Consider the following 14488-nt stretch of genomic DNA (forward strand, 5'->3'; position numbering starts at 1 on the left):
GCCTTCAAAGCCTGCCAACCTTCCACAGCTGTCGTTATATCAGGCCAAATGAGTCAGTGCTATCCAATATCCTTACCTATACTTTTTCACATGTCAAGATTAAACGATTTGTATTGAATTGTGAACTTCAATTCAATTACACTATATACATTTAAATGTGTTTGGCAGGCTTAAAGGGTGTGAAGGTTGCAGTTTATATTCAAAATTTCGTCGAATCTGCAAGACGACAAACCATCTCGATCTGCTTTGAACAAAGTGCCATGTCTAATTCAAAAATCATGCCAAGGACAAAGTTGAATGGAGCTTGTTTACCTCATGTGGACAAGTCTGCCTCACCAATTCATTAGTTTTACTGGATTATGAATATATAATATTTAAAATGTTTCATAATGTTGAAAGAGGATTATTTTTGACACATTGAAAGGACTGCCATTTTTACGGATTGGAAAATGTTGAAATTGCCTTTCGTTAATGTCCTACATACACGAATAATGAATTATCTGCGAGATCCCAATTCGTGTAATAAGAGTTATATTTGATCTGCTGACAAGTGACACCCACATTTACTCAAGACCAATATGTATCAAGGTTTCATGTTTTATGTTCAGTAGAATCAAATGTAAAAACTTAACAGTCACTACTGAAATATCCCAACCTGTCTCTCTACCACAATGTCTGTCATAAAATCCATCTCCCTTTCAATAGCCCCTCATGATGAAAAGACTATCACAAAATCCCTCTCTGACACAAAATTCCTGTTGTCACAAAGTCCCTTTCTGTCATGAAGTCTCTCTCTGTCACAATATCCCTCTTTGTCACCAAGTCCCTTTCTGTCACCAAGTATCTCTTTGTCCCAAAATTCCTGTTGTAACAAAATCCCTTTCTGTCATAAGTCTCTCTCCGTCACAATATCCCTCTTTGTCACTAAGTCCCTCTCTGTCACCAAGTATCTTTCTGTCCCAAAATTCCTGTTGTCACAAAGTCCCTTTCTGTCATGAAGTCTCTCTCTGTCACAATATCCCTCTTTGTCACCAAGTCTCTTTCTGTCACCAAGTATCTCTTTGTCCCAAAATTCCTGTTGTCACAAAATCCCTTTCTGTCATGAAGTCTCTCTCTGTCACAATATCCCTCTTTATCACCAAGTCCCTCTCTGTCACAATATCCCTCTTTGTCACCAAGTCCCTCTCTGTCACTAAGTCTCTCTCTGACACAAAATTCCTGTTGTCACAAAGTCTCTCTCTGTCATAAAATTCCTCTCTGTTATCAAGTCACTGTCTGTCAAAAAATCTTTTTCTATCATTTCCCTCTCTGTCCCAAAGACCATCCTTGTCAAAAAATCCTTTTCCATCATTAAGTCCCACTTGGTCCCTCCCTGCCATAAATGTGTCCCTGTTGTAAGCCCCTCTCTGCGACTAAGTCCCCAGCTCACAAAGCTTCCCTGTTGTTAAAAACCTATAGCACAAATTCTTCATCCCCACCCATTCACCCATTAAGGTAAACTCTTTCACAATCCTGCAAGTCACAATTGCCTTACCTATTCCTTTCTTCAAATTCAGCATTGTTGCAAAACTCTTGTCACAAAATTTCACTCTATGACAGCTCCTAATAATTTCAAAATTTGTCCTATTAAATTTATTTACCCTAGTCACAAAAAAAAATGTTTTGTCACCACATATTGTGTCAACAAATGAAGAAAAAGGTCATTCTTGATTCTTCCGAGGAAAGTTAAGCAATGGGCCCATGGGACTATTGGCCCATCTGACTATTGGCAAAATACAACACCTCAAAGAATATAGTAGTGGCAAACAATTAAAGCAATACAAAAGAACTCTCTTGTTTGAAGAAGTTCAAGTTCTGATATATTTGATGAATTAGACCAAGATTAGAATGAAGATCCCTTACTCCTCACCATGTTACAAGTCCAATATCCTTTCGCTTTGTCTCTTCCTGTTTACAAGAAATTGTTTAAAGATTTTAGCCTAATTGATGCCAGTGACCTTGAATGAAAGTCAAGGTCATTCATTTGAACAAACTTGGTAGCCCTTCATCCCAGCATGCTGCAGGCCCAATATGAGTACCTGGACCTTTTGGTTCTTGAGAAGAAAATTTTAGCCTATTTGATCCCTCATTGAATTGAACAAACTTGGTAGCCCTTCATCCCAGCATGTCACATCCCCAATATCAGGTCTCTATGCCTCTTAGTTATTCACAAGAAGTCAATTAAAGATTTAAGTCTATTTGGACCCTGTGACCTTGAATGAAGGTCAAGGCCATTGATTTGAACAAACTTGGTAGCCCTTCATCCAGGCATGTCACAGGCCCAATATCAAGTATCTAGGCCTCTTAGTTATTCACAAGACGTTATTTAAAAGATTTAGCCTATTTGACCCCTATGACCTTGAATGGAGATCAAGGTCATTCATTTGAACAAACTTGGTAGCCCTTCATCCCAGCATGCTGCAGGCCCAATATGAGTACCCGGACCTTTTGGTTCTTGAGAAGAAAATTTTAGCCTATTTGACCCATGTGACCTTGAATGAAGGTCAAGGCCATTGATTTGAACAAACTTGGTAGCCCTTCATCCAGGCATGTCACAGGTCCAATATCAAGTATCTAGGCCTCTTAGTTATTCACAAGAAGTTGTTTAAAAGATTTAGCCTATTTGACCCCATGACCTTGAATGGAGATCAAGGTCATTCATTTGAACAAACTTGGTAGCCCTTCATCCCAGCATGTCACGGGCCCAATATCAAGTATCTAGGCCTCTTAGTTATTCACAAGAAGTTGTTTAAAAGATTTTTACCTATTTGACCCCTGTGACCTTGAATGGAGATCAAGGTTATTCATTTGAACAAATTTGGTCGCCTTCCATCCCTGCATGTCTTTAGGCCTCTTAGTTATTCACAAGACTTTATTTAAAAGATTTAGCCTATTTGACCCCTATGACCTTGAATGGAGATCAAGGTCATTCATTTGAACGAACTTGGTAGCCCTTCATCCCAGCATGTCACAGGTCAATATAAAGTATCTAGGCCTCTTAGTTATTCACAAGAAGTTGTTTAAAAGATTTTTGCCTATTTGACCCCTGTGACCTTGAATGGAGATCAAGGTCATTCATCGAACAAACTTGGTCATCCTTCATCCTAGCATGTCATAGGCCCAACATCGAATAAGTCAAATATTTTGCATGGTCCCGCTGACTTCGACTTAGCTGATGGTTTGTATCATCCGTGTTTTACTGTTCATGAAGACAATGACGTCTAAGTTGTACTGACTGTACCGACTGTTGCCAGGTTGGCCTTTTACACACATATTGGTTTAAGATAGGCAATAAATATATAATAGGAACATTTTTTGATAAAACAATAACATTCGTTAGCATTGTTACAGTTGATCTGTCATATTCGGTCAATCCGTCCGAGACTTGACTTGACGCTGGGATGTTCAACACAAAAAAAGAAGTTTTGGTATATTTTAGAAGGTAGGGACTACATAATGTATTCAATTCAACCCCAGTATTCCATTCAAACTTGTTCGATTCATCCATGCTTTATTTACTAAATACAAAGAAGGAAAATAATCGTGACCTATTGAAACATTCAACTCGTCAAATGTATTCCATTCAACCCTGTTCGACACAAATGATTTTTACTGTATCTTGTGTTTTTTACAATACAAAATCCCAAATCTGTCCTAAACACCATTGATCACTGTACATTACAGACATATATCTAGTGCTGCTATACATAATTCATACAGAATCCAAAGTAATATATATTTGCACTTTCTGGTGTGGAAAGATACTCAGCACTATAGAGAAAGTAAGATCGTGATTTTTGTGTGTTAAACAGACATATACATACATGATTAAACACCAATTATTATTCAAATGATGATTATCATTTATGCTCTGTTGGCGATAAAGCATCTTTAATATTTGCAAGAAATAAAACAAAGCCAATCACTCCTTCCTCTATCTTTTATTGACATGGTGTTGTGTCTAAAGGGACACAACTTCCGATCATTTACACATCACTAAACTTAAAAACAATTAAAACCATTATTATGTTTCGACTATATAGACAAAAACATCACTTAATTACTTAAGATTATGAATAGTCTACATTCAGTGAACCATTAACCAAAATCTAAATATGTAAGTATTCAGATCCACTGGCTATAACGGTCATTGAGAGTAAAATGAAGATTAACATTACTGGATGCATGTAGAATATACTGAACTGATATAAGAAATTCAGAAATGTATTTGAGCACACAGTAACACTGCATTAATCCAAACCATTATCACGTGTAACTTGTAATGGACATTTGATAGACTTCATTTATAGATTCTAACTTTCATCCTCTAACATTTCCACCCTATCTGTTTAATCCTCTATCATTTCCAACCTATCTGTTTAAAAGTCCCTCAAATATATGTAAAATATCAGAGAATATTTACATTTCCGTTTTCTCTTTGCTATATAACCTTACCAACTGCGAAATCATTTACACTTTCATAAATGCAGTGGTTGCTACGCAAGAATACACACACATGAACATTGACTTCCGCAAGTAGTGTGAATGCGCATCTGATTAGGCCTATTGTATCTGTATTGACTAAACTTAAATGTAATGTGAGTATGAATGTAATGTAAATATTAAATTATATATCAGAAAATAAATGTATTTAACAAATATTGTTTAAATGGGATGAAAAAAAGATAAAGTTAATGTGGAACTACATTTTGTGTACTCTCTGAATTTGACAACATTTCCCGCCAAATTGAAGCCAGCTGTTCCGGGATTCCACCAATCGACCGGCTGTTCCAACAATCTTATAACATTGAAAAAACAAAGTTTTATTTTATTTGAACACTTAATCTAAATAAAATGGTCAACATGACGCGCTAACACACGTCATTTAAAATTTCTTTACAAAAAATGCAGTTGACTCACCAGTAAACAACAAAAAATAAAAATCATTCCTTAAAAATGCTCCACCGCTGACAAATGGTATTTTTTCACTATTAAAAACAGGAGCAGAGGATTTAGTATTTTTCATCAGTTACAAAAGTAACTTACTTTACAATATTACCACCATTGAAAAGTTTGAGCTTCTAATTTTACTTCAAGTTAAAAATATAAAAAATAATTAATTGCATCCTGAAAAAATTCCGTGCCGCTATATCCTATATGGGATGAAGTACTGATTTCGCATGCACCAAAGGCAAAATAATTTATTTTATATCTATTTTTGTGTTAATTAGACATATAAATACACGATTAAACACCAATAATTGTTCAAATGATGAATATCATTTATGCTCTGTTGGCGATGCAGCATCTTTAAATATTTGAAATCTGAACTGCATTCATTAACTTCCTTTGAACAAAGTCATTCATACGCTTTGGTGGGAGGTAAATTTTTGGACTGGTTTTAGTCCAATCATTATGCTCTAAAAGTTAAAAGTGTTTGACAGTTTTTTTGCCTGCTGTAGGCTTTATCTTATCATTACCAGTAGTAGGTTCATGTGATCATGAACGACATTACAAAAAGCTCTCTTGGTAGTTACAAAATGAGGTTAACTTGAAGCCTCAGATCCACATATGAAAAAAACAAAAAAATTTCATACCAACAAAAGTCTAAATTGTGATTCTTAGTGAAAACTTGAATTTGTTTTACCTATAAACTTAATGGTTAGCCATATTTTCCATTACACATGAATAAACAAGACTGATTTTTCTCACACTAGACAATGCTAGACAATGACATGACAACAAAGTCGATGGTTGACAGCCATATTCTTTCACAAGTTATTCCTGTCCACTTGACAGACCCTATTCTATAAATCTTGTGCTGATGTATTTATTATTTATTCCATGGGCTAAAATGATCTACCTGACTAAAGGACTCCAAAACCAACACTTCTACCAGGGTTACATTTTCTCCTAATCACTTCTTATCTAATTCATTGATGGACAGTATTTATAAATAAAATCTGGATTTCATGTGTGTAATATGAATAACTCAAATAACTCACAGAAAGGCTGACATTTTTTTTCTGTAATCATACAACATGAACACAGGAATTTACCACTGTAATAGTCCATGGATACCATAACAAAATGTCACTGATCGACTTTTCTCATAATCACAACAAAATCTTCTGTCCAAGGATACCACTATACCTAATGTCAGACTAACATCAGGCATCTGCCTTTAGTTGTCGGTCATTCAGCATCACCTTCTCTCCGGGCTTAAATGCTGGCATTCCAAGGTACGGACAGCTAGCACAGCGGAAAGCATCGCCAAGGTAACACTGAAAAGGAATATCTCATCAGTTCATGTACAAGAATGAAGATACTTGAGATTTATAAAATTAAACCATAGATTATTCTACATTTGCATATTATAGAGTTATCTATTGTTAAGTATGGATTGTTACACTGTACTTCTATGATCATATTACAGAGTTATCTATTGTTAAGTATGGATTGTTACACTGTACTTCTATGATCATATTACAGAGTTATCTATTGTTAAGTATGGATTGTTACACTGTACTTCTATGATCATATTATAGAGTTATCATATTTTTATTGTTAAGTATGGATTGTTACACTGTACTTCTATGATCATATTACAGAGTTATCTATTGTTAATGATATTATATGTTAAGTATGGATTGTTACACTGTACTTCTATGATCATATTACAGAGTTATCTATTGTTAAGTATGGATTGTTACACTGTACTTCTATGATCATATATAGAGTTATCTATTGTTAAGTATGGATTGTTACACTGTATATGATCATATTCAGAGTATCTAGTTATTCTATTGTTAAGTATGGATTGTTACACTGTACTTCTATGATCATATTACAGAGTTATCTATTGTTAAGTATGTATATTACAGAGATATCTATTGTTAAGTATGTATATTACAGAGTTATCTATTGTTAAGTATGGATTGTTACACTGTACTTCTATGATCATATTATAGAGTTATCTATTGTTAAGTATGGATTGTTACTGTACTTCTTATCTTCTATTGTTAATATATTACAGAGTTATCTATTGTTAAGTATGGATTGTTACACTGTACTTCTATGATCATATTACAGAGTTATCTATTGTTAAGTATGGATTGTTACACTGTACTTCTATGATCATATTATAGAGTTATCTATTGTTAAGTATGGATTGTTACACTGTACTTCTATGATCATATTATAGAGTTATCTATTGTTAAGTATGGATTGTTACACTGTACTTCTATGATCATATTATAGAGTTATCTATTGTTAAGTATGGATTGTTACACTGTACATTCTATGATCATATTTAAGAGTTATTTACTATTGTTAAGTATGGATTGTTACACTGTACTTCTATGATCATATTACAGAGTTATCTATTGTTAAGTATGGATGTTACACTGTTACTTCTATGATCATATTACAGAGTTATCTATTGTTAAGTATGGATTGTTACACTGTACTTCTATGATCATATTACAGAGTTATCTATTGTTAAGTATGGATTGTTACACTGTACTTCTATGATCATATTATAGAGTTATCTATTGTTAAGTATGTATATTACAGAGTTATCTATTGTTAAGTATGGATTGTTACACTGTACTTCTATGATCATATTACAGAGTTATCTATTGTTAAGTATGGATTGTTACACTGTACTTCTATGATCATATTATAGAGTTATTTATTGTTAAGTATGGATTGTTACACTGTACTTCTATGATCATATTATAGAGTTATCTATTGTTAAGTATGGATTGTTACACTGTACTTCTATGATCATATTATAGAGTTATCTATTGTTAAGTATGGATTGTTACACTGTACTTCTATGATCATATTACAGAGTTATCTATTGTTAAGTATGGATTGTTACACTGTACTTCTATGATCATATATACAGAGTATGTATATTTATCTATTGTTAAGTATGGATTGTTACACTGTACTTCTATGATCATATTACAGAGTTATCTATTGTTAAGTATGGATTGTTACACTGTACTTCTATGATCATATTACAGAGTTATCTATTGTTAAGTATGGATTGTTACACTGTACTTCTATGATCATATTACAGAGTTATCTATTGTTAAGTATGGATTGTTACACTGTACTTCTATGATCATATTACAGAGTTATCTATTGTTAAGTATGGATTGTTACACTGTACTTCTATGATCATATTACAGAGTTATCTATTGTTAAGTATGGATTGTTACACTGTACTTCTATGATCATATTACAGAGTTATCTATTGTTAAGTATGGATTGTTACACTGTACTTCTATGATCATATTACAGAGTTATCTATTGTTAAGTATGGATTGTTACACTGTACTTCTATGATCATATTACAGAGTTATCTATTGTTAAGTATGGATTGTTACACTGTACTTCTATGATCATATTATAGAGTTATCTATTGTTTGTTACACTGTATTATGTATTACAGAGTTATTATTGTTATGGATTGTTACACTGTACTTCTATGATCATATTACAGAGTTATCTATTGTTAAGTATGGATTGTTACACTGTACTTCTATGATCATATTATAGAGTTATCTATTGTTAAGTATGGATTGTTACACTGTACTTCTATGATCATATTACAGAGTTATCTATTGTTAAGTATGGATTGTTACACTGTACTTCTATGATCATATTACAGAGTTATCTATTGTTAAGTATGGATTGTTATGTACTTCTTGATCATATTACAGAGTTATCTATTGTTAAGTATGGATTGTTACACTGTACTTCTATGATCATATTACAGAGTTATCTATTGTTATGTATGGATTGTTACACTGTACTTCTATGATCATATTACAGAGTTATCTATTGTTAAGTATGTATATTACAGAGTTATCTATTGTTATGTATGTATATTACAGAGTTATCTATTGTTAAGTATGGATTGTTACACTGTACTTCTATGATCATATTACAGAGTTATCTATTGTTAAGTATGGATTGTTACACTGTACTTCTATGATCATATTACAGAGTTATCTATTGTTAAGTATGGATTGTTACACTGTACTTCTATGATCATATTACAGAGTTATCTATTGTTAAGTATGTATATTACAGAGATATCTATTGTTAAGTATGTATATTACAGAGTTATCTATTGTTAAGTATGGATTGTTACACTGTACTTCTATGATCATATTACAGAGTTATCTATTGTTAAGTATGGATTGTTACACTGTACTTCTATGATCATATTACAGAGTTATCTATTGTTAAGTATGTATATTACAGGATTGTTTACACTGTACTTCTATGATCATATTACAGAGTTATCTATTGTTAAGTGTATGGATTGTTACACTGTACTTCTATGATCATATTACAGAGTTATCTATTGTTAAGTATGGATTGTTACACTGTACTTCTATGATCATATTACAGAGTTATCTATTGTTAAGTATGGATTGTTACACTGTACTTCTATGATCATATTATAGAGTTATCTATTGTTAAGTATGGATTGTTACACTGTACTTCTATGATCATATTACAGAGTTATCATTGTTAGTATGGATTGTTACATGTATTCTATGTATATTACAGAGTTATCTATTGTTAAGTATGGATTGTTACACTGTATTATTATCAGAGTTATCAGAGTATCTATTGTTAAGTATGGATTGTTACACTGTACTTCTATGATCATATTACAGAGTTATCTATTGTTAAGTATGGATTGTTACACTGTACTTCTATGATCATATTACAGAGTTATCTATTGTTAAGTATGGATTGTTACACTGTACTTCTATGATCATATTACAGAGTTATCTATTGTTAAGTATGTATATTACAGAGTTATCTATTGTTAAGTATGGATTGTTACACTGTACTTCTATGATCATATTACAGAGTTATCTATTGTTAAGTATGGATTGTTACACTGTACTTCTATGATCATATTATAGAGTTATCTATTGTTAAGTATGTATATTACAGAGTTATCTATTGTTAAGTATGGATTGTTACACTGTACTTCTATGATCATATTATAGAGTTATCTATTGTTAAGTATGGATTGTTACACTGTACTTCTATGATCATATTATACAGAGTTATCTATTGTTAAGTATGGATTGTTACACTGTACTTCTATGATCATATTACAGAGTTATCTATTGTTTGTATGGATTGTTACACTGACTTCTATGATCATATTACAGAGTTATCTATTGTTAAGTATGGATTGTTACACTGTACTTCTATGATCATATTACAGAGTTATCTATTGTTAAGTATGTATATTACAGAGTTATCTATTGTTAAGTATGGATTGTTACACTGTACTTCTATGATCATATTATAGAGTTATCTATTGTTAAGTATGGATTGTTACACTGTACTTCTATGATCATATTACAGAGTTATCTATTGTTAAGTAGTATTAGAGTATGTTAGATTGTTACACTGTACTTCTATGATCATCATTACAGAGTTATCTATTGTTAAGTATGGATTGTTACACTGTACTTCTATGATCATATTACAGAGTTATCTATTGTTAAGTATGGATTGTTACACTGTACTTCTATGATCATATTACAGAGTTATCTATTGTTAAGTATGGATTGTTACACTGTACTTCTATGATCATATTACAGAGTTATCTATTGTTAAGTATGGATTGTTACACTGTACTTCTATGATCATATTACAGAGTTATCTATTGTTAAGTATGGATTGTTACACTGTACTTCTATGATCATATTACAGAGTTATCTATTGTTAAGTATGATTCTATTGTAAGTTGATTGTTACACTGTACTTCTATGATCATATTACAGAGTTATCTATTGTTAAGTATGGATTGTTACACTGTACTTCTATGATCATATTACAGAGTTATCTATTGTTAAGTATGTATATTACAGAGTTATCTATTGTTAAGTATGGATTGTTACACTGTACTTCTATGATCATATTATCAGAGTTATCTATTGTTAAGTATGGTTGTTACACTGTACTTCTATGATCATATTACAGAGTTATCTATTGTTAAGTATGGATTGTTACACTGTACTTCTATGATCATATTATTGAGTTATCTATTGTTAAGTATGGATTGTTACACTGTACTTCTATGATCATATTACAGAGTTATTCTAAGTATGTTACAATGTACTTCTTATACAGAGTTATCTATTGTTAAGTATGGATTGTTACACTGTACTTCTATGATCATATTACAGAGTTATCTATTGTTAAGTATGGATTGTTACACTGTACTTCTATGATCATATTAAGAGTTATCTATTGTTAGTATGGATTGTTACACTGTACTTCTATTATCTATTGTTAGTAGAGTTATCTGATCATATTTGTTATCTATTGTTAAGTATGGATTGTTACACTGTACTTCTATGATCATATTACAGAGTTATCTATTGTTAAGTATGGATTGTTACACTGTACTTCTATGATCATATTATAGAGTTATCTATTGTTAAGTATGTATATTACAGAGTTATCTATTGTTATGTATGGATTGTTACACTGTACTTCTATGATCATATTACAGAGTTATCTATTGTTAAGTATGGATTGTTACACTGTACTTCTATGATCATATTATAGAGTTATCTATTGTTAAGTATGGATTGTTACACTGTACTTCTATGATCATATTACAGAGTTATCTATTGTTAAGTATGGATTGTTACACTGTACTTCTATGATCATATTATAGAGTTATCTATTGTTATGTATGGATTGTTACACTGTACTTCTATGATCATATTACAGAGTTATCTATTGTTAAGTATGGATTGTTACACTGTACTTCTATGATCATATTACAGAGTTATCTATTGTTAAGTATGGATTGTTACACTGTACTTCTATGATCATATTACAGAGTTATCTATTGTTAGTATGGATTGTTACACTGTACTTCTATGATCATATTACAGAGTTATCTATTGTTAAGTATGGATTGTTACACTGTACTTCTATGATCATATTACAGAGTTATCTATTGTTAAGTATGGATTGTTACACTGTACTTCTATGATCATATTACAGAGTTATCTATTGTTAAGTATGGATTGTTACACTGTACTTCTATGATCATATTACAGAGTTATCTATTGTTAAGTATGGATTGTTACACTGTACTTCTATGATCATATTACAGAGTTATCTATTGTTAAGTATGTATTGTTACACTGTACTTCTATGATCATATTACAGAGTTATCTATTGTTAAGTATGGATTGTTACACTGTACTTCTATGATCATATTATAGAGTTATCTATTGTTAAGTATGGATTGTTACACTGTACTTCTATGATCATATTACAGAGTTATCTATTGTTAAGTATGGATTGTTACACTGTACTTCTATGATCATATTATAGAGTTATCTATTGTTAAGTATGTATATTACAGAGTTATCTATTGTTAAGTATGGATTGTTACACTGTACTTCTATGATCATATTACAGAGTTATCTATTGTTAAGTATGGATTGTTACACTGTACTTCTATGATCATATTATAGAGTTATCTATTGTTAAGTATGGATTGTTACACTGTACTTCTATGATCATATTATAGAGTTATCTATTGTTAAGTATGGATTGTTACACTGTACTTCTATGATCATATTATAGAGTTATCTATTGTTAAGTATGTATATTACAGAGTTATCTATTGTTAAGTATGGATTGTTACACTGTACTTCTATGATCATATTACAGAGTTATCTATTGTTAAGTATGGATTGTTACACTGTACTTCTATGATCATATTACAGAGTTATCTATTGTTAAGTATGGATTGTTACACTGTACTTCTATGATCATATTATAGAGTTATCTATTGTTAAGTATGGATTGTTACACTGTACTTCTATGATCATATTATAGAGTTATCTATTGTTAAGTATGGATTGTTACACTGTACTTCTATGATCATATTACAGAGTTATCTATTGTTAAGTATGGATTGTTACACTGTACTTCTATGATCATATTACAGAGTTATCTATTGTTAAGTATGGATTGTTACACTGTACTTCTATGATCATATTATAGAGTTATCTATTGTTAAGTATGGATTGTTACACTGTACTTCTATGATCATATTATAGAGTTATCTATTGTTAAGTATGGATTGTTACACTGTACTTCTATGATCATATTACAGAGTTATCTATTGTTAAGTATGGATTGTTACACTGTACTTCTATGATCATATTACAGAGTTATCTATTGTTAAGTATGGATTGTTACACTGTACTTCTATGATCATATTACAGAGTTATCTATTGTTAAGTATGGATTGTTACACTGTACTTCTATGATCATATTATAGAGTTATCTATTGTTAAGTATGGATTGTTACATGTACTTCTATTGATTATATTGATTGTTACACTGTATTCTATGATCATATTACAGAGTTATTCTATTGTTAAGTATGGATTGTTACACTGTACTTCTATGATCATATTAAGAGTTATCTATTGTTAAGTATGGATTGTTACACTGTACTTCTATGATCATATTATAGAGTTATCTATTGTTAAGTATGGATTGTTACACTGTACTTCTATGATCATATTATAGAGTTATCTATTGTTAAGTATGGATTGTTACACTGTACTTCTATGATCATATTATAGAGTTATCTATTGTTAAGTATGGATTGTTACACTGTACTTCTATGATCATATTACAGAGTTATCTTGTTAAGTATGATTGTTACTGTACTTGTTATGTATCATATTACAGAGTTATCTATTGTTAAGTATGTATATTACAGAGTTATCTATTGTTAAGTATGGATTGTTACACTGTACTTCTATGATCATATTATAGAGTTATCTATTGTTAAGTATGGATTGTTACACTGTACTTCTATGATCATATTATAGAGTTATCTATTGTTAGTATGGATTGTTACACTGTACTTCTATGATCATATTACAGAGTTATCTATTGTTAAGTATGGATTGTTACACTGTACTTCTATGATCATATTACAGAGTTATTATTGTTAAGTATGGATTGTTTTACACTGTACTTCTATGATCATATTACAGAGTTATCTATTGTTAAGTATGGATTGTTACACTGTACTTCTATGATCATATTATATAGAGTTATCTATTGTTAAGTATGGATTGTTACACTGTACTTCTATGATCATATTATAGAGTTATCTATTGTTAAGTATGGATTGTTACACTGTACTTCTATGATCATATTACAGAGTTATCTATTGTTAAGTATGTATTATTACAGAGTACTTGTTATGTATGTATATTACAGAGTTATCTATTGTTAAGTATGGATTGTTACACTGTACTTCTATGATCATATTATAGAGTTATCTATTGTTAAGTATGGATTGTTACACTGTACTTCTATGATCATATTACAGAGTTATCTATTG

General features: G+C 31.0%; 1 protein-coding gene across 3 annotated transcripts in view; it reads right to left on the minus strand.

Moving 5' to 3' along the window:
* Positions 1–3964: 3964 nt before the first annotated feature.
* Positions 3965–14488, minus strand: part of LOC138316221 (anamorsin homolog) — a 29222-nt gene continuing 18698 nt past the window's right edge. For all 3 annotated transcript variants that reach the window (XM_069257808.1, XM_069257811.1, XM_069257809.1), the window contains exon 7: positions 3965–6323. In XM_069257808.1, coding sequence (XP_069113909.1) covers positions 6210–6323 — 114 coding nt within the window. In that variant the 3' untranslated portion in view covers positions 3965–6209. The remainder of the gene's footprint in view (positions 6324–14488) is intronic.

The sequence above is a fragment of the Argopecten irradians genome, chromosome 2 (assembly GCF_041381155.1).
Source record: "Argopecten irradians isolate NY chromosome 2, Ai_NY, whole genome shotgun sequence".
NCBI classification, from domain to species: Eukaryota; Metazoa; Mollusca; class Bivalvia; order Pectinida; family Pectinidae; genus Argopecten; species Argopecten irradians.